General features: G+C 52.3%; 1 protein-coding gene across 2 annotated transcripts in view; it reads left to right on the top strand.

The window, feature by feature from the left end:
* The window catches only part of KIF1C (kinesin family member 1C), a 52,498-nt gene that overhangs the window by 24,229 nt on the left and 3,068 nt on the right, over positions 1–25,201 (top strand). For both annotated transcript variants that reach the window (XM_082197518.1, XM_082197519.1), the window contains exons 3-21: positions 3,236–3,312; positions 4,294–4,473; positions 5,255–5,320; positions 5,437–5,615; positions 6,846–6,957; positions 7,901–7,978; positions 8,860–8,925; positions 9,876–9,954; positions 10,624–10,702; positions 11,007–11,152; positions 12,171–12,343; positions 13,184–13,263; positions 15,152–15,227; positions 17,724–17,803; positions 17,999–18,093; positions 19,569–19,652; positions 21,445–21,625; positions 21,948–22,020; positions 24,030–24,671. In XM_082197518.1, the coding sequence (XP_082053644.1) occupies positions 3,236–3,312; positions 4,294–4,473; positions 5,255–5,320; positions 5,437–5,615; positions 6,846–6,957; positions 7,901–7,978; positions 8,860–8,925; positions 9,876–9,954; positions 10,624–10,702; positions 11,007–11,152; positions 12,171–12,343; positions 13,184–13,263; positions 15,152–15,227; positions 17,724–17,803; positions 17,999–18,093; positions 19,569–19,652; positions 21,445–21,625; positions 21,948–22,020; positions 24,030–24,671 (2,546 nt within the window). The remainder of the gene's footprint in view (positions 1–3,235; positions 3,313–4,293; positions 4,474–5,254; positions 5,321–5,436; positions 5,616–6,845; positions 6,958–7,900; positions 7,979–8,859; positions 8,926–9,875; positions 9,955–10,623; positions 10,703–11,006; positions 11,153–12,170; positions 12,344–13,183; positions 13,264–15,151; positions 15,228–17,723; positions 17,804–17,998; positions 18,094–19,568; positions 19,653–21,444; positions 21,626–21,947; positions 22,021–24,029; positions 24,672–25,201) is intronic.

The following is a 25,201-nucleotide window of genomic DNA, read 5'->3' as shown; positions in this document are numbered from 1 at the left end:
CAGTCGGCAGAGTGTGAGGCTCTTAATCTCAGAGTCATGGGTTCAAGCCATATGTCGGGCAAAAGATTCCTGCATTGCAGGGGGTTGGGCTAGATGACCCTCAGAGGTCCCTTCCAACTCCATGTGTCTTTCTTTATATTTATTATTTATTATTTATTTATTTATACCCCACCCGTCTGGCTGAGTTTCCCCAGCCACTCTGGGCGGCTCCCAATCGGGTGTTAAAAACAATACAGCATTAAATATTAAAAGCTTCCCTAGACAGGGCTGCCTTCAGTTGTCTTTTAAAAATAAGATAGCTGCTTATTTTCTTGACATCTGATGGGAGGGCATTTCACAGGGCGGGCGCCACCACCGAGAAGGCCCTCTGCCTGGTTCCCTGTAACCTCACTTTTCACAATGAAGGAACTGCCAGAAGGCCCTCAGCGCTGGACCTCAGTGTCCGGGCAGAACGATGGGGGTGGAGATGCTACTTCAGGTATCCTGAGCTGCGGCCGTTTAGGGCTTGAAAGGTCAGCACCAACACTTTGAATTGTGCTCAGAAATGTACTGGAAGCCAACGCAGATCTCTCAGGACCGGTGTTATGTGGTCCTGGCAGCCACTCCCAAGAAGATGCTGACCCCAAGAGGGCCTTGTCCAGATCCCGGTGCACCCTCTGCCCCAGCCTGATCTCGCTCCCTGGCCTTGGCGTTTGTCGCTGTGCCTGCCAGGCCTCCCCGCCAGCTGCTTGACCCCGTCTATATTTAGCCCCGGGACAGCTGAGGGGCCCTTGTGCAGGGGGTACCTGCTGGAGGAGGAAGAGGTGTTGGTGGCCTTGGGGTGGCCCGCAGGGGCATCCGGGTTTCCCACAGAGAGGAAGCCATTCCCCTTTCCCCCAACGCATTACCCCGGCCCACAGGGTGCTGAGAGGGCAGCTTCAAAGCCGCAGCTATTCAAGTTATGCAGGGAATGTTTTTCCAAGAGCTGAGGCTGAGTAATGCCACTGGGCTGGCTTTCCAAGGCGGGGAGCGCAGTGCTGGTCCGTCTGCGGATTTCCTAGAACGCACGTTGAACGCAGGGGAGGGGAGACGTTGACTGTGTTTGTTCCCTGGTGCTTTTGGCCCTGTCCTGCCCGGGGTGGAGGAAGGGGGGTGCGGTGTGGGCGGTCTGCCCCGGGTGTCACCACTGAGGGGGGTGACAAAATGCCGGGCGGCACTGACTGGGGGGCCTGCAGCACATCTCTCCTGGGAGAGAGACACAGCGGTTTGGGCGTGTGCAGGCTCCGTGCTGCCCAAACGGACCGCCCGCTGCCTCCCCCCCAGCTGTAGCGCAGCTGAGTGGGAGGAGGCAGGCAGACTCCAGAGGCCCCATGGTACGCCCCACCCCTATGGGTGGACCGCCCCACCCCTGGGCACGCCGCGCCAGGCGCCTGATCAGCTTCCTCCGCTGCTGGTCGTGCCCTGGCTCTACTTCGAGGAAGGGGAACCTCTCAGCTTTTTGGAGAGGAAGCCTGCTTTCCCTTCCTTTCCTCCCAGATGCAACCATTGGCTGTGGTTGCTGCACTGCAGGGGGTTGGACTGGATGGTCTTTGAGGGTCCCTGTGAACTCCGTTACTCTGTTACTATAAAAGGTAAAGGTACCCCTGCCCGTACGGGCCAGTCTTGACAGACTCTAGGGTTGTGTGCTCATCTCACTCTAGAGGCCGGGAGCCAGCGCTGTCCACAGACACTTCCGGGTCACGTGGCCAGCGTGACGAACCTACTCTGGCGAGCCAGAGCTGCACACGGAAACGCCCTTTACCTTCCCGCCTGAGCAGTACCTATTTATCTACTTGCACTTTGACATGCATTCAAACTGCTAGGTTGGCAGGCGCTGGGACCGAGCAGCGGGAGCGCACCCCGCCGCGGGGATTCGAACCGCTGACCATGCGATTGGCATGGTCCCGCGCCCCTGTCACTCTGTTACTATACTTAAGAGACAAACCTCTACTCCTTAAAGGCCAACCACCAAACCCAAATACCAGAGTGAGGAGAGCCCTTGTAGTGTTTTATTATTTTTATTTTGTATTATTTATATCCTGCCTTTGCTCCAAGGAACTCAAGATTAGAGGCTTTAAAAGAGGATTGGGCAAATTCATGGAGGAGGAGAGGGCTACTGATGGCTCTCAGCCAGGGTGGTTGTGCTCCGCCTACACAATTGGAGGCACCGATCCTTCCAGACACCAGCTGCTGGAAAACGCAGGAGGGGAGAGTTGCTCTTCCGCTCGGATCCTGCTTCCGAGTTTCCACGATGCTGGTCTAGAGGCCTGACCCAGGAGCTAGGCTCATATGCTCTTAAGATGACACCCGTGGTTCTCTCTCCCCCTCTCATCCCCCAAACAACCCTGCCAGGTAGATTGCAGGCTGAATTGCTCTGGGCATCCATCCAACCTCTGCGCCAAGAGCGCTGTCTTCTGCGACCCAGCAGAGGGGATAAAAAGCTGCAGAGATGGAAGGGATGCAGAGGGTCATCTGGCCTGACCCCCTGCAAAATTATGGTTGCAGCCATCAATATTAGCGGCGTCTCCCCACTTACTTAACCTCTTGCACCCTCCAGGTCCACGGGGAAAAGAAGGGCAATTAAGCCAGAGAATATGTGAAGTTGGAAGAGACCCCCAAGGTCTCCTGGCAGCGGTGTAGCTAGCCACACAGGTGCCCAGTTCAGCGTGCATGTCCTGCAGCCAGGGGCGGGGCGAGCCAAGGCAGGGCACGTTGCATGGAGCCTCTCTGCAGTCTTCCCCTCAGCTGTAGGACGGCTGAGGCAGTGGGCAGACGCAAGCCCCTTCTGCTCGAAAAAGCAGTGTGGAGCTTGCAGGCAATCTGCCCTTCGCCTCCCCCTCAGGAGAGAGGCGTGGCTCAGGCACACTGCAGGCCCTGCGATGTGGTGCCCAGTGCCCCCACTACCAGTGGCATAGGAAGGTGGGTGTGGGAGCTTTTTTTTTAAAAAAAGAAGTGTTGTGAGCCCATTTTTAAAATTTTATTTTAAAAAAATTATTTTAAAAATACATATTTTTTCCCATTTTGTCACCCCCTCAGTGATGACACATGGGGCGGCCTGCACCCACCACACACCCCCTTCCTACGCCATTGTCTCCTGGTCCAACCCCACCCTGCAATGCAGAAATCCCGGCTAGACCACCCGACCTCAGCAGTACCAAATCCCTAAAGTCTGGCTCTTTGGGAAACGCCCGACTTTTAAATCTTTCTTTCCCCGCAGGTATCGCCAACCCCAAACAGGCAAAAGATGCCCTCAAGAATTTCACCTTTGACTACTCCTACTGGTCTCACACCTCGGTGAGTTTCTTTGGGAGTGGGCAGGTGGGATGAGGACTGGGTGCAGAGCTATTGCTGATGGCGAATTGGCAGAATGGAGTTGAAACCTAAGCTGGCCTTCTGCAACCGGGTGCCGCCTGGGTGTTCTGGACTGCAAGTCCCACCAGCACCATAAGGCTGTACTGGCTGGGGGTCATGATGGGAGTTGTAGTGCAGAACTTTGGGGAGGCTGGCTGAGGACGGCGCCAGCCCCTTGGGAGTGGGGGCCAGGAGGAAGGTGGCATTGGTGGTTGTAGCCCCTTGAACCTGGTGCAAGGCTTGGAGGGGGTTTATTGGTTATAAGAAAATTCAAGGAAAGACTTATCAGTGTTCTCATATCATCAAGTTTAGTCCCAATATGGCAGACTTGCAATGAAGGTTGTCTTGAGAATGATGGTTCCACTGCATATGTCATAAAGGAATGCCAAACCATATAAAAAGTGTCAGGAGGTTGCAGACCTTGTTGAAATCTCAAATTATGCGTAATTTTCTCCTTTGCAGCGTCCAAGTGTAAGATTTGGGGCTGTTTTCCATATTTCATGTACTGCATAAGACCAATTCTTTTGACAACATATCAACAATGGTATCATCAAAAATGTTCAGTGGCGTTAATTTTGGACAACAGACAACAGTTTTCTTAGTAATATTTATTGTTCTTGTCAAATCCCAAAAACCTCGCTCCAGCCAGCATCGCCACCATACATGCACCAAGTTTATTGCAACCTCTCCAACGATTAGGTGATACAGAAGAAAACATTTCTGGCATTTGCAAAGAGGTGCGATGCCATCTGTGTGGAGATTTCAGCGAGTCCCACCCCCGCAAAAAAAAACTGGAAACAGATTTGAAGGGCCGCCAGATTCTGTTCCAATTCTTGGGAAGGTTTTGTGTGTTGACGCCTCGTTCCCCCGTTTTTCTAAGGTGTTGCACTCGGTGCAGTGCTGGCTTTTCCTTTTCCCTTGCAGGAGGAGGACCCCAACTTTGCTTCCCAGAGGCAGGTCTACAAGGACATCGGGGAGGAGATGCTCCTGCACTCCTTCGAGGGCTACAACGTCTGCATCTTCGCCTACGGGCAGACGGGCGGCGGCAAGTCCTATACCATGATGGGGAAGCAGGAGAAGGACCAGCAAGGCATCATTCCTCAGGTGGGCCCCGGGGTCTGTGGGGCCCGGAGGGAGAGGCGGGATGGCGTGCGGGAGCCCCAGGACCGTTATAGCATAGAAACACAGAATTGTAGGTTGGAAGGGACCCAATGGGTCATCTGGTTTAATCTGCTGCAGTGCAGAAATCACAGCTAAGGGGCAGCTGAGCGTTCTAAACACTCGGTCAAATAAGTTGCACTGCGCTCCCCTGAAATGAGTGGCAAGGCACCGAGGAGAGGAGGCAGTAATGGTGAAATGACCAAAAGGTTGCTTTACGTCCTTGTTGTTTAGTCGTTTAGTCGTGCCCAACTCTTTGTGACCCCTGGACCAGAGCACGCCAGGCACTCCTGTCTTCCCGCACTTTGGTCAAACTCATGCTGCTAGCTTCCAGAACATTGTCCCACCACCTCGTCCTCTGTCGTCCCCTTCTCCTTGTGCCCTCCATCTTTCCCAGCATCAGGGTCTTTTCCAGGGAGTCTTCTCTTCTCATGAGGTGGCCAAAGTCTTGGAGCCTCAGCTTCAGGATCTGTCCTTCCAGTGAGCACTCAGGGCTGATTTCCTTCAGAATGGAGAGGTTTGATCTTCTTGCAGTCCATGGGACTCTCAAGAGTCTCCTCCAGCAGGTTTACATCCTAGTTTCAGCAAATACACAGTGTACAATACTAACCCGTACCCTGAAACAAACAGCCACCTCTGCCTGGTTGAACTGAAGCCTGGTCCACCGTGGGTCCCCCTGGGGTGTGGCTGGGGCGTCTCACCTCCTCCGCCTGTTTCCCCCCTCCAGCTCTGCGAAGACCTCTTTGCCCGAGTGAACGAGAACAAATGCCCCAACCTCTCCTACTCCGTGGAGGTAAGTCCTTCCCACTTCCCCGCCCGACCCCTGTGCCCCTCGTCTCCGCTGCCCTTCCCGGCTGGCCGGCTGCGCCCTTTCACAGCCTGCCCCTCCCGCCTTGCCCGCTTCCCCAGGTGAGCTACATGGAAATCTACTGCGAGCGCGTGCGCGACCTCCTGAACCCCAAGAGCCGTGGGAACCTCCGTGTGCGGGAGCACCCCATCATGGGCCCCTACGTCGAAGACCTCTCCAAGCTGGCCGTCACCTCCTACGAAGACATTGCCGACCTTATGGACTGTGGCAACAAAGCAAGGTGTGCCTCTGTGGACCGGGGAGCTGCCTCTCCACGGAAAGGGTATTGGGGAGCCGGGAAAGGGTGGCCGGAATGATCGAGGGGGCGGTGGTGGAGTGAAGGCCCCATGAGGAAAGTTTGCAGCACCTGGGACTTTTCAGTTCGGAGGAAAGGCGAGTGAGAAGCGACACGATGGAAGTTTATAAAACAATGCCTGGCATGGAGAAACCGGACGGAGGAAAGTTTTTCTGCCTCTCTCCCAACACTAGAACTGGGTGGACACCCCACGAGGGTTGGGAGATTCAGGATGGGTGAAAAGGAAGTCCTTCTCCATGCAGCACAAACTGTGGAACTCCTTGCCACAGGAGGCAGGGGTGGCCAACCACTTGGATGGCTTGGAAAGAGACAGATTCGAGGGGGAGAGGGCTATCGATGGCTACTGGCCAGGGTGGTTCTGCTCTGCCACCACAGTCCAGTTGCTGGAAATGGCAGGAAGAGAGAGTCTTGTGTTCAGATGCTGCTTCCTGGTTTATTATATTGGGCATCAGGTTGGCCACTGTGGGAGCAGGAGGCTGGACTGGATGGGCCCCTTCGGCCTGATCCAACAGGCTGTCCTTATGAGCAGGGCCCCCAGAACATGAGGAGAGCCTCCTGGATCAGACCCTCTTCTCACAGAGACCAACCAGGAAGCCCACAAGCAGGATTCAAACACAAGAGCCATTCTCCCCTCCTGTGCTTCCAAGCAACTGGGATTCAGAAGGCTCGCTTCCTCAGACCATGGAGACTGAGCAAAGCCATCCTGGCTAGTGGCCATCAAGAGCCCTCTGCAAACCTGTTTTAAAGCCATCCATGTTGGTGGCCTTGGTACTGCATTGGCCACGGCTGGACCTTTTATGTGGGGAGTCTTTGCTATGAGAGGAGATGGGGCTTAGCGGAGGGACCCTGAACCAAGATATCCCTGGCTTCTTTTGGAACCAAAAGGAAGATTTCAAGTGGCATGGTACCTAAGAGAAGGCGGTGAGCCTGGATCTGTGGCTGGTTAGGTGGAGGGACTCAGAATTGTAAAGGTGGATGGTACCCCCAAGGGTCATCTAGCCCAACCCGCTGCTGCAGTGCACGAACCACGGCTCCAGAATCCCACCCTGCCTCTGCTTAGAAACCTCCAAGGAAGGAGAGTCTGCCACCATCCAAGGTGGAAATGCTCAGTCCTCTATCTCTCTCTCACACCTTAATATCCTTCCCTGTTCCCAGGACGGTCGCAGCCACCAACATGAACGAAACCAGCAGCCGCTCCCATGCCGTTTTCACCATCGTGTTCACGCAGCGCCGCCATGACGAACTCACAGACCTCGACACAGAGAAGGTGAGGTGCCTGCCGCCTTGGGGGGCCGGAGGGAGCAGAGCAAACTGCACTCCTGCTACTCAACTATAGCAGACAGGCAGCCTGCTCCTGTTCATTCTTCTGCCACAGTAACAGCTGTGCATTGCCTACAGCTTCGTGCCCAGGCCCCCATTTCTCTCAGCTCGGTGGCAGCCGTGTGGTGTAGAATCATAGAAACTTAGAGTTAGAAGGGACCCTGAAGTCTAGTCCAACGCCCCGTGATGCAGGAATCTCAGCTAAAGCAGCCATCAGCCTCTACATTGGCTCCCAGGACGTTTCCGAGCACAATTCAAAGTGTTGGTGCTGACCTTGGAAGCCCCAAACAGCCTCAAAGGCCCAGGAGACCTGAGGTCCAGCGCTGAGGGCCTTCTGGCGGTTCCCTTCCTGCAAGAAGTGAGGTTACAGGGCCTTCTCGGTGGTGGTGCCTTCCCTGTGGAACACCCTCCCACCAGATGTCAAGGAAATAAACAACTACCTGACTTTTAGAAGACATCTGAAGGCAGCCTTGTTCAGGGAATGTGTGACATTTTAATGTATTTTTAATCTTTGTTGGAAGCCGTCCAGAGTGGCTGGGGAAACCCAGTCAGATGGGCGGGGTACAAATAATAAATAATTATTATTATTATCATCATCATCATCAAATGAGAGAGGGTCCACAACCTCCCGAGGGCGTCCACAACTATAAGGGAAGAAAATATGCCCGTTTCTCTGCTGTTGTCTCCTCCTTTGATTCAGCATCTGGGACAAGAAGGGAGAAAGGGGGTCCTGATCCCAAGTACATACAGCACCACGGAACAAGGGAGGAAAGCCTCTCCTTCTTTCTTTCTTTCTTTCTTTCTTTCTTTCTTTCTTTCTTTCTTTCTTTCTTTCTTTCCTTCCTTCTTTCTTTCTTTCTTTCTTTCCTATCTGGGTCCTTTCTTTTCAGGTCAGCAAAATCAGCCTGGTGGACCTGGCAGGGAGCGAGCGGGCGGATTCATCAGGAGCCAAGGGCACGAGGCTAAAGGTGAGCGCTCTGCCTCGCATGCCGATAAGCCGCCGTCTTGGCAACCTACAGCAGTTCCCCTCCCTGGGGTGGGCGATGGGATTATCTAGGGGGGACGCTAAGAAGCAAGAGGCCCGTGACTACCAGACTTTGCAAAGCTGGCATCGCCAGGTCACATTTGCTGAATTAATGGAGCTAAGTTGTATTAACTGGGTTCTGAATATATGGGCAATTATCTGTTGCTACTTTGCCTTTTGTAGGGTTATTTTCCTCAGTCTGTCGTGCAAACCGCTGTTCTGAATAATGCTTTTTTTATAGGGCAGGGGAGGTGGCCCTGGGGGCGGGTATATGGAACCAGGAGGGTAGTGGAGTTCCCTAAAAGGTTTGGGAACTGCTGGCTAGAGTTAGACTCCCCTGACAATGGGGGTAATGTGTGCCCGCCATAGGGGAATGTGTGTGTGTGTGTGTGTGTGTGTGAGAGAGAGAGAGAGAGAGAGAGAGAGAGAAAGAGACAGGAAGACACAGGCAGGCAGGCAGAGAAGTTAATTCTAACAAGTTAGCTGTGATTCCTGCATTGCAGCTCTACAATTCTAAGATTATTAAGTTAAAGGTGAGAAATAAGTAATAAGGACTTGCTGAGCTAATAATTTGAATTGGAATACAAGAAGGGAAGATGTGAGGAGGTCTGAGAAATAAGTTAAAAGAAATAAGTAATTGAAACTTTATGTGTTTTTAATTGTTTTTAAGTTTAGTATTTTCGTATGCTTGTTATACTTTTTTTTTCTTTTTGTGTGTGGCTGTTAATTTTTGTTTGTGTTTCATTACAGAAAATGTTAATAAATATATATTTAAAAAAAATACAATTCTAAGATTCTGTAAATTATTTTCACCCACTTTTTCAGGAAGGCGCCAACATCAACAAATCTCTGACCACACTGGGCAAAGTTATCTCCGCGCTGGCAGAGATGGTGAGTGACCCTTTGAGGGGGTTCTTCTTCTTTGGGGTTCCAGGCTTAACTCGTTTTTAGTCTTATTTTTATTGTAATGTCCAAAGGCTTTAATCATCGATGCAATGCTTTCCCAGTGGCAATTTCATTGCTTTTTTCTTTTTTTGGGGGGGTACACTGCTCTTTTTTCAGAAAATCAAACAGTGTATTAAATTTTACGAAATAAGTAAAAGCAATACCTGGAATGCATTTATTTAAAAAACCAGTAGCTTGTAAATAACCATATGTATTATTATCCAGATTCATATGTAAATAACCACATATGAATCTGGATAATAATAACACCTAGTATACTGGGACGCGGGTGGCGCTGTGGGTTAAACCACAGAGCCTAGGGCTTGCCAATTAGAAGGTTGGCGGTTTGAATCCCCGCAATGACGGGGTGAGCTCCCATTGCTCGGTCCCTGCTCCTGCCAACGTAGCAGTTCGAAAGCACGTCAAAGTGCAAGTAGATAAATAGGTACCGCTCTGGCGGGAAGGTAAATGGCATTTCCGTGTGCTGCTCTGGTTCGCCAGAGGTGGCTTAGTCCTGCTGGCCACATGACCCGGAAGCTGTACGCCGGCTCCCTCAGCCAGTAAAGCGAGATGAGCGCCGCAACCCCAGAGTCAGTCACGACTGGACCTAATGGTCAGGGGTCCCTTTACCTTTACTACCTGTATACTAGAGAAGCATCTATATGGAATTGTAGTCATTTGCATAAAATTGCATAATTGTAGTTGTTTGCATATAAAGTGTTAATAATACACATTCCCCCTTTTTCATTTATTCCCCTTTTAAAGATTATTATTAATAAAAATGCAAAATAAATAAAAACAGGGGGCAGGTGGTGTTATTGGATGGGGCGGAGGGCAAAGAGAGGAATCGCCCCCCCTTTTTTCACTTGCCTCCCTCCTTCTTGACCCCCCCCCAGCAAAACAACAAGAAAAAGAAGTCTGAGTTCATCCCCTATCGTGACTCGGTGCTCACCTGGCTGCTGAAAGAGAACTTGGGTGAGTGTTTGGGGTTGGGATGTGAGTCAAGGTGTGGGGAAGAGGCGGAAGGTGTAGGGAAGTTGAAAGCAGCTAGAGATGATTTTGGATGGATTTAACTTTTTAAATAAAAAAAACCAGCCTCCCATCTACGACCCTAGATTGGAGGAGAGAAAGGTTCCCTGGTTTTGGGAGCCTCTGTTGCCGGTGGTGGTGAATAGGGGTTAGAGGGTCAGGACTAGGATGTGAGAGAGACCAGGGTCCACGTCCTCCCCCCACATGGCGGCCATGGAGCTCCCTGAGGGTCACCTTGAGTTGCGACCACTCTTCTCTCAGCCTAGCCTACCTGGCAGGGCTGTTGTGGACATTAAATGAGGAGGTGGGGAGAAGCATGTGCAGGTCAAATTGAGCTCCTTGAAGGGAAAGGTGGCATGTAAATGAGACAGAGGGATAGATATAAACTGGGGGGGCGGGACGCTGCTCCTGTAGGGTTGGAGATAATAAGTTTCCGTGCTCTCTGCCATTTTTCCTGCGGATTTCTAAAAATGTAGGAGCCTTTGCATATGGTCTGTTTGCTTTCTTGGCCTTTCACAAAGGGGGGGGGGGGATAAACTAGGAAGTAGAAGCACTCCCAGTCCACCCTTCTCCCCTCCATTTACCTTCTCTCCCCTCCTTTTTATTATTTCTCAGGGGGCAATTCCCGCACAGCCATGATCGCTGCCCTCAGCCCGGCTGACATCAACTATGAAGAGACACTGAGCACCCTCCGGTGAGCTGAAGAAGCAGATAAATTGGGGCGAGAGGTGGGGAGTTCGTGTCCCATTCTGTTCCCACTGCCCACCTCCTTCCTGGTGTAGCCAGAGAGTTTCCCCTCCATGGGGGGGGGGGCAAAGACCACAGCAGCCCAGCTATTTCCTTGCTGTTTCTCTCTCTTGCACACTTGCCTTCCCATCAAAGAATCATAGAATTGTAAGGGGGGGGGAGCTGTACACCACCTTGAGCTCCTCGGAATAAAAGGTAGGAGATAAATGCAATAAATAAATAAACACCCTGACTTCCCCCCCCCCATCCAGTTATGCCGACCGCACCAAGCAGATTCGCTGCAACGCCGTCATCAACGAAGATCCCAACGCCCGCCTCATCCGGGAGCTCAAAGAGGAGGTTGCCAGGCTCCGAGACCTCCTTTCTGCCCAGGGGCTCTCGGCCACCACCTTCGCGGGTAAGGGGGCAGGAGAGTGCCCCAGAGGGAGGGAGGGAAGGGGTGAAGTCTGAGTGCTGGGGATTTAGCTCCTGCCATAAAGGCAAGGGACGCGGGTGGTGCTGTGAGTTAAACCACAAAGCCTAGGACTTGCCGATCAAAAGGTCGGCGGTTCGAATCCCCGCGACGGGGTGAGCTCCTGTTGCTCAGTCCCTGCTCCTGCCAACCTAGCAGTTCGAAAGCACGTCAAAGTGCAAGTAGATAAATAGGCACCGCTCTGGCGGGAAGGTAAACGGCATTTCCGTGCGCTGCTGTGGTTGGCCAGAAGCGGCTTAGCCATGCTGGCCACATGACCCGGAAGCTGAACGCTGGCTCCCTCGGCCAATAAAGCGACATGAGCGCCGCAACCGCAGTCGGCCAGGGGTCAGGCCAGTCGACTAATGGTCAGGGGTCCCTTGGCAAGAAGCCAAGGCAAGTTCCCCGGTATTCTTCCATCAGGGTAGACGTTACACAAGGAAAGGGTGTGGGGGAGGGATGAGGAAAAAGGAATGAGGCTGATGTTGCAGCCTTGAGAACAGCTTGCAAACTCCCAGGTCCTGCAGATAATTTCAGGTGACACACCTAGGATTCTGGGGTAGAGAAGCTACTAGCCACAGTGGCTAAGTTCTGCCTCCACATTTGGAGGCAGCCGTGCATCCCATGGCCAGATGCTGGAAACCCCAGGAGGGGAGAGCGACTCTTCTGCCTGGATCCCATAATAGGCACCTGGCTGGCCACAGAGAGAACAGGATGCAGGAGTAGATGGGGCCCCCTTTCGGCCTGATCCAGCAGACACTTCTTATTCTCTTAAGCAATTTCTGCTCCTCCTTCTCTGACAGATTGAATTAATAGAGCGGCAGAGTTGGACGGGCCCCCCAAGGGTCATCCAGCCCAACCCCCTGCAGTGCCGCAATTGCAGCTAAGGAAGGAAGGAAGGAGGAAGAGGGCGCAATGGCTGGCTTCCTGTGTTCCTGATGGTGGTGTGTTTCCCACTCTGCAGGTGCCAAACCGGATGACCCGGGGGGCGGACTGGGCCTCCCCATCTCTCCCTTTGCCCCGAGTGAGGACTCCTCCCTCCTCCTGGAGCCCCTGCCCCTCAATGGGGAGTCTGAGTCGTACCCCGACATGGAGGAGGAGATGATTTGCACAGAAGAGGCCATGGAGAGGCTCCAGGTGAGATTGGGGGGCAGGCGCTTATCTCCAAACCACTTGGAAAGGGGGACTTGCATCTAACTAGCCTGCCCCAGGGGAAAGCCCCAGGCTTGGGTTAGCTGGGGAGGGGGCAGCGCGTCTTGAAGTGAGCTTACAGGGAACCAGGCAGAGGGCCTTCTCGGTAGTGGCACCTGCCCTGTGGAACGCCCTCCCACCAGATGTCAAGGCAATAAACAACTATTTTACTTTTAAAAGACAACTGAAGGTGGCCCTGTTTAGGGAAGTTTTGAATGTTTGATGCTGTATTGTTTTTAATATTCGGTTGGAAGCCGCCCAGAGTGGCTGGGGAAACACAGCCAGATGGGCGGGGTATAAATAATAATAATAATTATCATTATCATTATCATTATCATTATTGCTCTTCCTCCAACCCCTGGCACACACACACACACACACACACACACACACACACCCGTCAAGTGACCCAGTTGCCTCAACTGTTCCCCCCAAGGCTTGGTTTCCAGACCCTCAATTATCTCAGTCACCCTCCGTCCTCTCACCAAAGGCTTGGGCTGGCTTTCTAGGTGGTCCTGAGCTGAGGGTCTTCATTCCCACTTGTGTCCCATCAGACCAGCACATCTTCAAGCCTTTAGCCATTTCCCCACATCCTGCTGTTTTGAGCTTCTCCAATTCAGCGTCACTCGCGGCAGAAACTCTCTCTCACTACGACCTGCGGCCTCGTCTTTTCTGCGCCGCAGGCACTGGCTTATAACGGGCCGTAGGGAGTAGTTGGGCGGGGAATGGTGGTAAACAGAGCGGCTTTCCTTGCCTGTGCCCTGAGTTGCTCCCCTGTCCTCGTAGGAGACGGAAAAGATCATCGCGGAGCTCAACGAGACGTGGGAGGAAAAGCTGCGGAAAACAGAGGCCATCCGGATGGAGCGGTGAGTGGGATAAACCCCTCTGGCATGGGGGTCTCTCTTGCAAATCCCCCCTCCCCAAGCAAGAATGCTCGCTTGTATCCGAGCAGCGTGTAGTCTCTTTCCCTCAAGGAATGTGGGGACTGCAAATATACTGGCAGGGGTGGGAAGGAGTTATAGTTCCAAACCCCTGGAGGAGGGCGCCAGGTTGGGCAAGGCTGTTGTAGGCAGACAAAATAAAAAATTCCTTCCAGTAGCACCTTAAAGACCAACTAAGTTAGTTCTTGGTATGAGCTTTCGTGTGCATGCACACTTCTTCAGATACACTGAAACAGAAGTTGCCAGATCCTTCTATATAGTGAGAAGGTGGGGAGGGGTATTACTCAGAAGGGTGGTGGGAATGGGAGATTGGCAGATAGCTGAGATGAGCCTGTTGACGACTCTTAACGACTGTAATAGGTTTTACAGGAAAAGGCAAGGGGTGAGAAGGTGAGAAATGGCTTAGTCATGTATAATGAGATAAGAATCCAATGTCTCTGTTCAGACCAGGTCTCTCCATGGTTTTAAGTTTGGTAATGAGTTGCAATTCACTATATAGAAGGATCTGGCAACTTCTGTTTCAGTGTATCTGAAGTGCATGCACACGAAAGCTCATACCAAGAACTAACTTAGTTGGTCTTTAAGGTGCTACTGGAAGGAATTTTTTATTTTGACTATGGCAGACCAACACGGCTACCTATCTGTAACTGTAGGCAGACAAGGTGGCGTTTAGCTGAGTTTTGTTTTATCATTGATTCGTTTTGTCGTGTTTACGCCCCTCCTTCTTTCTCCAAGGAGCACAAAGTGGCCTGGACTCGTAATCTGGGGAACCGGGTTCGAGTCTCCGCTCCTCCACCTGCAGCTGCTGGGTGACCTTGGGCCAGTCACACTTCTCTGAAGTCTCTCAGCCCCACTCACCTCACAGAGTGTTTGTTGTGGGGGAGGAAGGGAAAGGAGAATGCTAGCTGCTTTGAGACTCCTGAAGGGGAGTGAAAGGCGGGATATCAAATCCAAACTCCTCCTCTTCCTCTTCTTCTTCTTCTTCCCTTCTCCCCTTCCTTCTCATTTAATCCCCCAAATATCAACCTGCGAGGAAGGTTAGGCTGAGAGAAGACAGTGACTGGCACCCAAAGTCACCGTCCAGTGAGCTTAATGGCCAAGTGGGAGGATTTGAACCCTGGTCCTCTCCCAGGTCCTAGTCTGACAACGTCACCACTACACCGCCACGGACTCAGCGAGTAGACACATTGAAATCCATTGATACAACTTAGTCACGTTGCTTATTTTTTTAATGAGAAAAAGCTTGAGTTGAATACCACCCACAGGTATTAGCATGAAATTCTGGCTGTGAAAATGGGGAATGGAAGCAGTTGAGTGCCAGCAGATGAATCACGCAAAGCCAAAAAGTGACATGAGCCAAACTACCGAGATAGACTGCCTCTGGACCTGGAGGTTCTGAAAGGCCATAAGAGCCTGGTTGCTGGATCAGGCCAATGGCCCATGCACTCCAGCATTCTCACAGTGGCCAAGCAGACGCCTGTGGGAAGCTCGCAAGCAGGATCCGAGCGCAAGAGCAACTCTCCGTTCCTGCGGTTTCCAGGAACTGGTGTTCAGGAATATCGCTGCCTCCAGAGCCACCATGGCTAATAGCCCTCCTCCTCCATGAATTTGTTCTCTTTTCAAGCCATCCGTGTTGGTGGCCATCCCTGTCTCCTGTGGCAGAGAGTTTCAAAGTTCAACTACATGCTACATGAAGGAGGAATTCTTTTCATGCGTCCCGAACCTTCCAACCTTTATTGGTTCATTCAATGCTGAAATGTTGAACCCGTCCCCATCTGAAACCTGCCTGTCTGTCTCCCTTTTCTCCCTGCAGAGAGGCTCTCCTGGCAGAGATGGGCGTGGCTCTCCGGGAGGATGGGGGCACTGTGGGGGTCTTTTCCCCCAAGAAGGTAAGCCTTGGTGTTGCAGTGACAGGCGTCCGTAGGCTTCACTGGGCATGGCTGGTGGGGTGAAGCCTGCGACTTGCCAAAGCCGGGGGGGGGGGGCTCAGTCTTGCCCCATTTAAGCAAAAGCTTCCAAGGGTCTCCTGGGATGGAGCCGGGGTGGGGGTGGGGGAGTCTTTTTCTATTGCCTGAGCCAGGGGTCAGCAAACTTTTTCAGCAGGGGGCTGGTCCATTGTCCCTCAGACCTTGTGGGGGGGGCGGACTGGATTTTTTTGGGGGGAAATGAACGGATTCCTCTGCCCCACAAATAACCCAGAGGTGCATTTTAAATAAAAGCACATTCTACTCATGTAAAAACACACTGATTCCCGGACCATCTGCGGGCCAGATTTAGAAGGCCATTGGGCCGGATCCGGCCCCCTGGCCTTAGTTTGCCTACCCATGGAATCTGAGCCCTGTTGAAACCATCTCAGGAGCAAACATTCCACAAATCCTGAACGGAGTCCCTAAGGCGGTTGGGTGGCGCCTTGTACGCCTCCTTCTAGCAATTCCTGCAGCCAAATTTGTGCCCAGCGTCTTGCTCTGCTTTCCTTCGGACCCCCTCAACGAGGCCAAGAGCGAGGCCTTGTTGTTTGAGCAGCCCTGGACCCCCACATATACTGCCCAGGCCTGCACCCTAGGGGGGGGGTCACTTGGGTGCTGCTAACACAGCAAAAGCAACATGGCAAGCAACCGTCATGAGATCCCAGTCTCTGCAGCCACAGCAGGCGCTGTGATTCTCCAGCAGTTTGACTTCACCCCTGGAGGTGCACTCCATTGAGTCTCGAGACAGACGGGTGCCGTAATTTCAGAGATAGGGACAGCTGCGTATTCCTGCATTGGACTGGGCGATTCTCAGGACCCCGTCCAATTTTATGCTTCTGTGAAATCAGCCTGTGGGAGGGTTTGCTGACCAGCTTAGTATCTTCTCTCTGTGTGTGTGTTTGCAAGCAATGGCCACAAGGTGGTGCCAGTTTCTCCCAGCTGATACATTTGCAGCAGGCGTCTCTGGTCTGGGCAGTGGTTTTTAAAAGCCACTGGTGTGAAAATGCACCCTTTTGTTCTGCCCACAAGGGGGCAGCACCACTGTTCTTTCTCCCTCCTGGCCTCCTTCCTGACATAAGAGCCCAGCTGGATCAGGCCCACAGGGGCCCGTCCAGTCCAGCCTCCTGTCCTCACAGTGGCCAACCAGATGCCCCAATGGGGAACCCACAAACAGGATCCGAGCAAAAGAGCAACTCTTCCCTCCTGCAGTTTCCACCAACTTGTGTTCAGAAGCATTGCTCCTGGTCCTGAATGACTCCCTGGTCCTCAATGGGGTAACTGTGCCCCTGAAGGACCAGGTGCGCAGCCGGGGAGTCATTTTGGACTCACTGCTGTCCATGGAGGCGCAGGTCAATTCTGTGTCCAGGGCAGCTGTTTATCAGCTCCATCTGGTACGCAGGATGAGACCCTCCCTGCCTGCGGACTGTCTCGCCAGAGTGGTGCATGCTCTGGTTATCTCCCGCTTGGACTACTGCAATGCACTCTACGTGGGGCTACCTTTGAAGGTGACTCGGAAACTACAACTAATCCAGCTAGACTGGGGACTGGGAGCGGCTGGCGAGACCACATAACACCGGTCCTGAAAGACCTACATTGGCTCCCAGTATGTTTCCGAGCACAATTAAAAGTGTTGGTGCTGACCTTGAAAGCCCTAAACGGCCTCAAAGGCCCAGTAGACCCTGAAGGAGCGTCTCCACCCCCATCTTTCGGCCTGGACACTGAGGTCCAGCGCTGAGGGGCTTCTGGCAGTTCCCTCATGGCGAGAAGTGAAGTTAAAGGGAACCGGGCACAGGGCCTTCTTGGTAGTGGCACCCGCCCTGTGGAATGCCCTCCCAGCAGATGTCAAGGAAATAAGCAGCTATCTTATTTTTAAAAGACACCTGAAGGCAGCCCTGTTTTTAACACTTGATTGGGAGCCGCCCAGAGTGGCTGGGGAAACTCAGCCAGATGGGAGGGGTATAAATAATAAAATTATTATTATTATTATTATTATTATTATTATTGCTGCCTCCGACTATTGGGCATTGAAACATGTCGCAGAGTGCGTGCAGAGTGGCCCACACAGATGGAAACACTGAAGAGACGCAGAGATATCTTTGCAAGGTTTAATAACAACTTCCCAAACATACATCTTACATAGTGTCTATAATCGTCGCCCGTCTATCCACCAGGGCAGAGTAAGGTACATACTGCCCATTATATTCACAATTGCTGACACAGCTAACTACAGTGACTTATCAGCACCTGCTACACAGCTGTAAAAACTAGGTCAGGATATGCACCCTGGCTTTTCAAGGGAAACAATAATGAACCCTAACATTTAAACAAACTATTCAGCACCGACTGTGGAGGGCAGGGCATCTGGCCGTGTGAAGGAGGGCTTCCGTTGATATCTGCCTGCCTCTTGTCTTAACGCAGACTCCACACCTGGTGAACCTGAACGAGGATCCGCTGATGTCCGAATGCCTCCTCTACCACATCAAGGACGGCATCACCCGGTGAGACCCTCGGGGCTGTGGCGGTTTTGTGGGACGGAGAGGCGAAAGGGGTCCTTCTGAGCTGATCCTTATTCATATTACTAATTAATCAAAGTTGTAATCATACGAAGAGCCCAAGGCAGCTCACAACAAAAAACATCTCCGTCTCTCTCTCTTTCTCCCTCTCTCCGGGGACCCTTCCTTCTCCCCCTGCAGAGTTGGCCAGCAGAACGTGGACATCAAACTGACGGGCCAGTTCATCAGAGAGCAGCATTGCGTCTTCTGCAGCGTCACCAATGAGTCTGGAGAAGGTGAGCTGGGTGGTTTAAGGAGCACAGGCCCCTTCGAGAAGTTGGAGGGCCGCCTCCCTTTGGGATCCCGAGTTCCTTTTCTGTAATAACTCCTCCTCCTCCTCTCCCATTTCTTTTGTGCTTGCGTGGAGCAGGGGGGCCTCGCCGTGGGGCCACATGCCAACAGGTACTGGGGTGTCTGTGGGTCCTGGCAGGGGTGCGGGGAGGTGCCAGCGTGTGGGTCTGCTGACTCTGGGGGCCTGAGCTGCCTCCCACCCTCTCAGTCTCTCATGCTGTACGCCAGTGATTCCCAAAGCAGGAGGACTTAATGGTGAGAAGCAGCGCTAAGGGGCAAGAGAGTGGCGGGGGGTGGGGGCCACTGGAGGTGTAAATGGCTACCAGACTTTGAGAAGCTAGTATCCCTGGGCAAAGTGAGTTTAGGAAACCACATAAGAGAAAGAAAGTAAGTAAAAACTTCCTGACAAGTAAGAGCTGTTTGGCTGTGGAAGGGACTCCCTTGGGAAGTTGTGGACTCTCCTTCCTTGGAGGTTTCTGAGCAGAGGTTAGGCAGTCTATCTCAGATGCTTTAGTTGAGATTCCTGCGTCGCAGGGGAAAGGATTAGATGATTCCATGTAGTAGTTTCATAGAATCATCTTCACTATTATAAATTATGAAATGTGTAGGCCAACCCTCAGCCAACGACCACAGGGCAGTTAGCAATACGAAACGAGAACAAAGAGTAATAACCATGGAATTGTAGAGTTGGCAGGGACCCCCAGGGGTCATCTAGCCCAGTCCCATGCAGTGCAGGAATCCCAGCTGACAACCTGACATCATCTGCCAGTGTGGTGTAGTGGTTAAGAGCGGTGGACTCGTAATCTGGGGAACCGGGTTCGCGTCTCCGCTCCTCCACATGCAGCTGCTGGGTGACCTTGGGCCAGTCACACTTCTCTGAAGTCTCTCAGCCCCACTCACCTCACAGAGTGTTTGCTGTGGGGGAGGAAGGGAAAGGAGAATGTGAGCCGCTTTGAGACTCCTTCAGGTAGTGATAAAGCAGGATATCAAATCCAAACTTCTCTTCTTCATCTGCTCAGAAACCTCCCAGCGGAGGAGACCTATACCCCTGCGTCTTACTGTCAGAAAGTTCCTCCCAATTGGCTTTTGAATATGTGTGCTTTCGAATGTCACGCTTTCGAATTTTATCTTCCTTTGTGGGTCATGCTTCTGAGCAACGCTTATTTTATAGGGTAGGGGCCCCTGGGGGTGAGTTTATAGAGTCAGGGAGGCCATTGGAAGAGGTGCTCCTGTTTTTTCCGATCTCACATCCCAGTGGGGTCTTTTCCCCCTAGCAAAGCAACCCCAGAAGACCTGGGGCCTTGAGTGGGGGGGGGGTAGAGAGGGTGCTAGCGGGTGCTGCTTGCTTCCTTACCACCACCACCCACCCTTTCCGGGAAAGTGTGCCCTGACCTTTGCCTCCCCCTCCTCCCTCTTTCAGTGGTTGTGACCCTGGAGCCGTGCGAAGGTGCTGAGACCTACGTCAACGGGAAGCAGGTGCTGGAGCCGCTGGTGCTGAGATCAGGTCAGCGTTTCCCGAGTGGTGCAGTGAGCAATAGGCTCGATTTACCAGTTGCATTATTGGAATTCTGTGCTGCTTTCCAATCAAGCGAACCCCGAAGCAGCTTGCAAACAATAAATGACAATAACGGAACGGTATAAATCACACAGTGCAATTAACGAATCATCAGTCAAACCATTGCGAACTATAAAGCACTGTTTGAAAACCGGCAGCTAAAAAATAAGCTGAACGTACCAATTACAGCATATGTCATATTAGCTGGTTCACAAATCAAAAAGGCATTTATAATGTATAAAACAGTATTTACAGGATGACAACTAAAAAATAAGCTAGACACACACACATATCTCATTCTTGCAATGACTCATAATATTTCCTGCTGTTTCCTGCTTGGCAGGGGGTTGGACTCGATGGCCCTTGTGGTCTCTTCCAACTCTATGATTCTATGATTCTATGATTCTATGATTTCACTCTGTTCATTAAAATGCACCTAAACATCCATCAAAGGGTAATAAGAAATTGAAATTAATTGAAATTGAAATACTTTATTGTCACTTGTATACAGTGAGATTGTTAAGGGACACGGGTGACGCTGTGGGTTGAAACACAGAGCCTAGGGCTTGCCGTTCAGAAGGTCGGGGGTTCGAATCCCCGCGACGGGGTGAGCTCCTGTCGCTCGGTCCCTGCTCCTGCCAACCTGGCAGTTCGAAAGCACGTCAAAGTGCAAATAGATAAATAGGTACCGCTCTGGCGGGAAGGTAAACGGCTTTTCCGTGCGCTGCTCTGGTTCGCCAGAAGCAGATTAGTCCTGCTGGCCACATGACCTGGAAGCTGTATGCCGGCTCCCTCGGCCAATAAAGCGAGATAAGCACCGCAACCCCAGAGTCGGCCATGACTGGACCTAATGGTCAGGGGTCCCTTTACCTTTAAACATCCATCAAATGGGAGGATCCTGATGAAAACAGAGCAGAATTGTGCCTCCCTTCCTGCAAGACTCTCCTTGGGCCCATCTGTGTGCGTGACTTGTTTGTGCAGGAAAAACATGCCCCAAAGCCAGAGGTGGTGCAGCACTTATTAGAGTGTTGGGTTACAAGGACCCGGGAGAGACCAGGGTTCAAATCTCCCCACTTGGCCATGAAACTCACCTTGGGGGCCGGTCACTTGCTCTCAGTCTAACCTACCTTGCAGGATTATGGGGGGAGGGCTAAATGGGGAGGTGGGGGGGTTACCTACCTGGAGAAAAAAGGCAGGACATACATGCCGTAATGAGCAATGGCTGCCACACATAGGCATGGGCTAGTTTCTGTGGGTACCGCCATAAACACCGTCTGCACACCCTGAAATATGGATGACTTCAGAGCAATAATTGTTCCTCTGCCCCCAGAAGGTCCAGCTCCAAGGGCCTTCTGGCGGTTCCCTTGCTCCAAGAAGCCCAGTTACAGGGAACCAGGCAGAGGGCCTTCTCGGTGGTGGCGCCCGCCCTGTGGAATGCCCTCCCACCAGATGTCAAAGAGAAAAATAACTACCAGACTTTTAGAAGACGTCTAAAGGCAGCCCTGTTTAGGGAAGCTTTTAATGTTTAATAGATTATTGTATTTTAGTGTTTTGTTGGAAGCCGCCCAGAGTGGCTGGTGAGGCCCAGCCAGATGGGTGGGGTATAAATAATAAATTACTATTATATTATTATTATAAAGGGGGTGTGCGTGAGACACAGGACAGGACCTGCTCTGCAGTGGCCCCTAATAATTCTCCTTCGCTGACATGTCTCCTTCCCTCCTCCCATCTCCCTATCTAGGGAACCGCATCGTCATGGGCAAGAACCACGTTTTCCGCTTCAACCACCCAGAGCAGGCGCGGCTGGAACGGGAGCGCAACACCCCTGTGGAGAGCCAGGCCGAGCCAGTCGACTGGAACTTTGCCCAGCGGGAGCTTCTGGAGAAGCAAGGAATCGACATCAAGCTGGAGATGGAGAAGAGGTGGGCGAGTCTTGGCTAGTCAGTGATATCATTTGCCAGAAGCTTGCACAGTGAAGGTGCCAGGCGCACCACTGTGGGGAGGGAGTTGCAGAGCTCAGGGGGCCACCGCAGAGCAGGCCCTGTCCTGGGTCACACGCACACCCCCTTTGAGCTTCTGGGGGTGGAGGAACAACCAAGAGGGGACCCCCTCTGCCGATCTCAGCACCTCAGAAGGTCTGTAGGGAAGAGGGGGGCTGTTTCTTGTGACTTGTGGAGTGGGACCTGTCTCTATCACAATTTAGTGTTTCTGTCCTCTTCCCCATCACCCTTTTTTTACAAAAAGGCTTCAGGACCTGGAGACGCAATATCGTCGTGAGAAGGAGGAAGCGGACTTGCTTCTGGAGCAGCAAAGACTGGTGTGTACATGTCTACATGTCTCTGTTGCCCCATACCTCTCCAGTGTAGGGTGGGAGGAGCAGGCAGGGCAGGAGTGACCCACTTTACAGAGCAGCACCCGATAGGCTGCCCTCTTTGTTGCCATTCTGTTGGAGAGGAGAGGGGGCGGTCCCGGGTGCAGAGAGTTTGCAGGCCAGAAGCAAACAGGCAGTTGGTCAGCCAGTTCCATCTCTGCCTATAAATCTCAAAGCCAATCTTGTTTCCAGGGCTGATTGCAGCCCCTATGCACCCACCACCACCAGGTGCTTCTTTTTGCAACTCATCAATTTTTAAAAAGTTAAAAGGTAAAGGACCCCTGACAGTTAAGTCCAGTCGCAAACAACTCTGGGGTTGCAGCACTCATCTTGTTTTACTGACCAAGGGAGCCAACATTTGTCCGCACACAGTTTTTCCGGGTCATGTGGCCAGCAGGACTAAACCGCTTCTGGCGAAACCAGAGTAGCGCATGGAAACGCCCTTTACCTTCCCGCTGGAGCGGTACCTATTTATCTACTTGCACTTTGATGTGCTTTTGAACTGCTAGGTTGGCAAGAGCAGGGACCGAGCAACGGGAGCTCACCCCGTCATGGGGATTTGAACCCCTGACCTTCCGATCGGCAAGCCCTAGGCTCAGTGGTTTACACCACAGCGCCTCCCGCGTCCCTTTAAAAAGTTACTAACTTGTTAAATTTTAAAGGGCCACACAGCCCAAAAGGACAAAAGGGCAAAGACTCAGCACAGCCGCAAAAGGCTGTGAAAGTAATATTAACTCGTACAGAATATTCCCTTTACAAATAATAAAGGTTTCTAAAAACAAAAAACATACTCTTCACCTGTGAGAAGCTTGAGAGCAAAGCTTCTATATAGTATTAAATGAGCTGAACGTTTGTATATATACTAATAGCACTGAGTGACCGTGTGCCTCAGTGGGAAATGAAATCAAACACAAGCACACACAAACCTATTCTGTACATTTGAGCGAGAGAGATTGGAGCTCTGCTCACCAAGGCAAAACCATTTTGAGCATATAATGGCTGCACTGACTCTGACTCCGCAGTCGGGGGAAGCAGTGCTGCTGAATCCTATGCACAGGGCTGCCTCACAAGACGGTTCGGAAACTTCAGCTGGGGCAGAATTTGGCAGCCAGATATAGCTTCAGCCTATATCGCCAATCCTGGTCCGACTGCACCGGCTGCCAATTCGTTTCTGGATCCAATTCAAAGTGCTGGCTTTGACCTATAAAACTTCAAACAGCTGAGGACCCCAGTACAATGGACTCTCGGGTTACGTTACCTTCGGGTAACGTAACTTTTGGGTTACGAACGCGACAAACTCAGAAGTGTATACTTCCGGGTTTCACTGCGTGTGCATGCACAAAAGCGCTTTGCGCATGTGCAGAAGCACTCTATTGCACCGCACGCGTGCACAGAAGCAGCACCTCTAGATGCGGACTTTTTGGGGTACATACGGACCCCCGGAACAAATTAAGTCCATATCCAGAGGGTCCACTGTATAGCCTCTCCCCATAGGAACCAGCCCAAACCCTGCAATCTTCATCCGAGGCCCGTCTTCCTGTGCCTCTTCCACGAAAGGTCCAGCAACACAAGGACGGGCCCTTTTCTGTGGTTGCTCCCTGCTTGTGGGATGTTCTTCCCAGGGAGATTTGCCGTGAGCCTTCATTAGGCACCTGGCGAAAACATTCCTCTTCAACCAAGCCTTTGGCTATTAAACTATAGTCTTTTAAAGCAGTGGCGGTATTGTCCCACCCACTTCTCTTTCATTATTATTACATTATGTGTTTTATGCCGTGGTCTGTCGATAAAGGCGGTATACAAATGAGATATGAGAATATCTTTTCAAGAAGGGCGCTTTGCTAAACCCTTGAATACTAAACCATTAAGATCAGAGTACTTCTGGGATTTGCCCAGTACAGTCCCCGCTGCCCCCTGCAGAAACTCAGCTGCGCCCCCCTCTCCTTCCGTCTCCCCAGTACGCAGACTCCGACAGCGGGGACGACTCAGACAAGCGCTCCTGCGAGGAGAGCTGGCGCCTGATCTCGTCTCTGCGCGAGAAGCTCCCGGCCACCAAGGTGCAGACCATCGTGCGCCGCTGCGGCCTGCCCAGCTCGGGCAAGAAGCGGGAGCCGCTCCGCGTCTACCAGATCCCCCAGCGTCGGCGGGCGGCGAAGGACCCCCGCTGGCTGACTCTGGCTGACCTCAAGATGCAGGCGGTCAAGGAGATCTGCTACGAGGTGGCCCTCAACGACTTCCGCCACTCGCGCCAGGAGATCGAGGCCCTGAGCATCGTCAAGATGAAGGAGCTGTGCCGCCTCTACGGAAAGCGCGACCCCAACGAGCGCGACAGCTGGCGCGCCGTGGCCCGCGACGTCTGGGACACGGTGGGCGTGGGCGAGGCTGACGGCACGGCAGGGGGCGGAGGAGGAGGGGGCTCCTCGGAGGTCCGCACGGGAGGCACCCCCGGCGCGGATGTGGACGACCTCCGGGCCCACATCGACAAGCTGACTGACATTCTGCAGGAGGTGAAGATCCAGAACAACATGAAGGACGAGGAGATCCGGGCGCTGAGGGACCGCGTGGTCAAGATGGAGCGTGTCATCCCCATCTCAGCCCAGGTGAGCTGGGGGGCCTGCAGGGGGGGTTGGGGGGCAGTGATGGTAAGGTGAAGAATGGTGTTGCAGAGAAATGTTCTGTTCCCACGCAAACCAGAATAGGAATCTGGCCTCAGACTTAATGGCAGAAATTGTAGCGGCTTCCTAAAAACACCCTCCATCGTTCTGCCCGGACACTGAGGTCCAGCTCCGAGGGCCTTCTGGCGGTTCCCTAGCTGTGAAAAGCCAAGTTACAGGGAACCAGGCAGAGGGCCTTCTCGGTGGTGGCACCCGTCCTGTGGAATGCCCTCCCACCAGATGTCAAAGATAAAAACAACTACCAGACTTTTAGAAGACATCTGAAGGCAGTCCTGTTTAGGGAAGCTTTTAATGTTTAATAGATTACTGTATTTTAGTGTTCTGTTGGAAGCTGCCCAGAGTGGCTGGGGAGACCCAGCCAGATGGGCGGGGTATAAATAATAAATTATTATTATATTATTACCATCATCAGGGGCCATGAGGCTCAGTGAGGCTATCCATCTGGCTGGGCAGCA

The sequence above is a fragment of the Podarcis vaucheri genome (assembly GCF_965113315.1).
Source record: "Podarcis vaucheri genome assembly, chromosome: 13".
Lineage (NCBI taxonomy): Eukaryota > Metazoa > Chordata > Lepidosauria > Squamata > Lacertidae > Podarcis > Podarcis vaucheri.
This window is presented reverse-complemented; position numbering and strand designations above follow the sequence as displayed.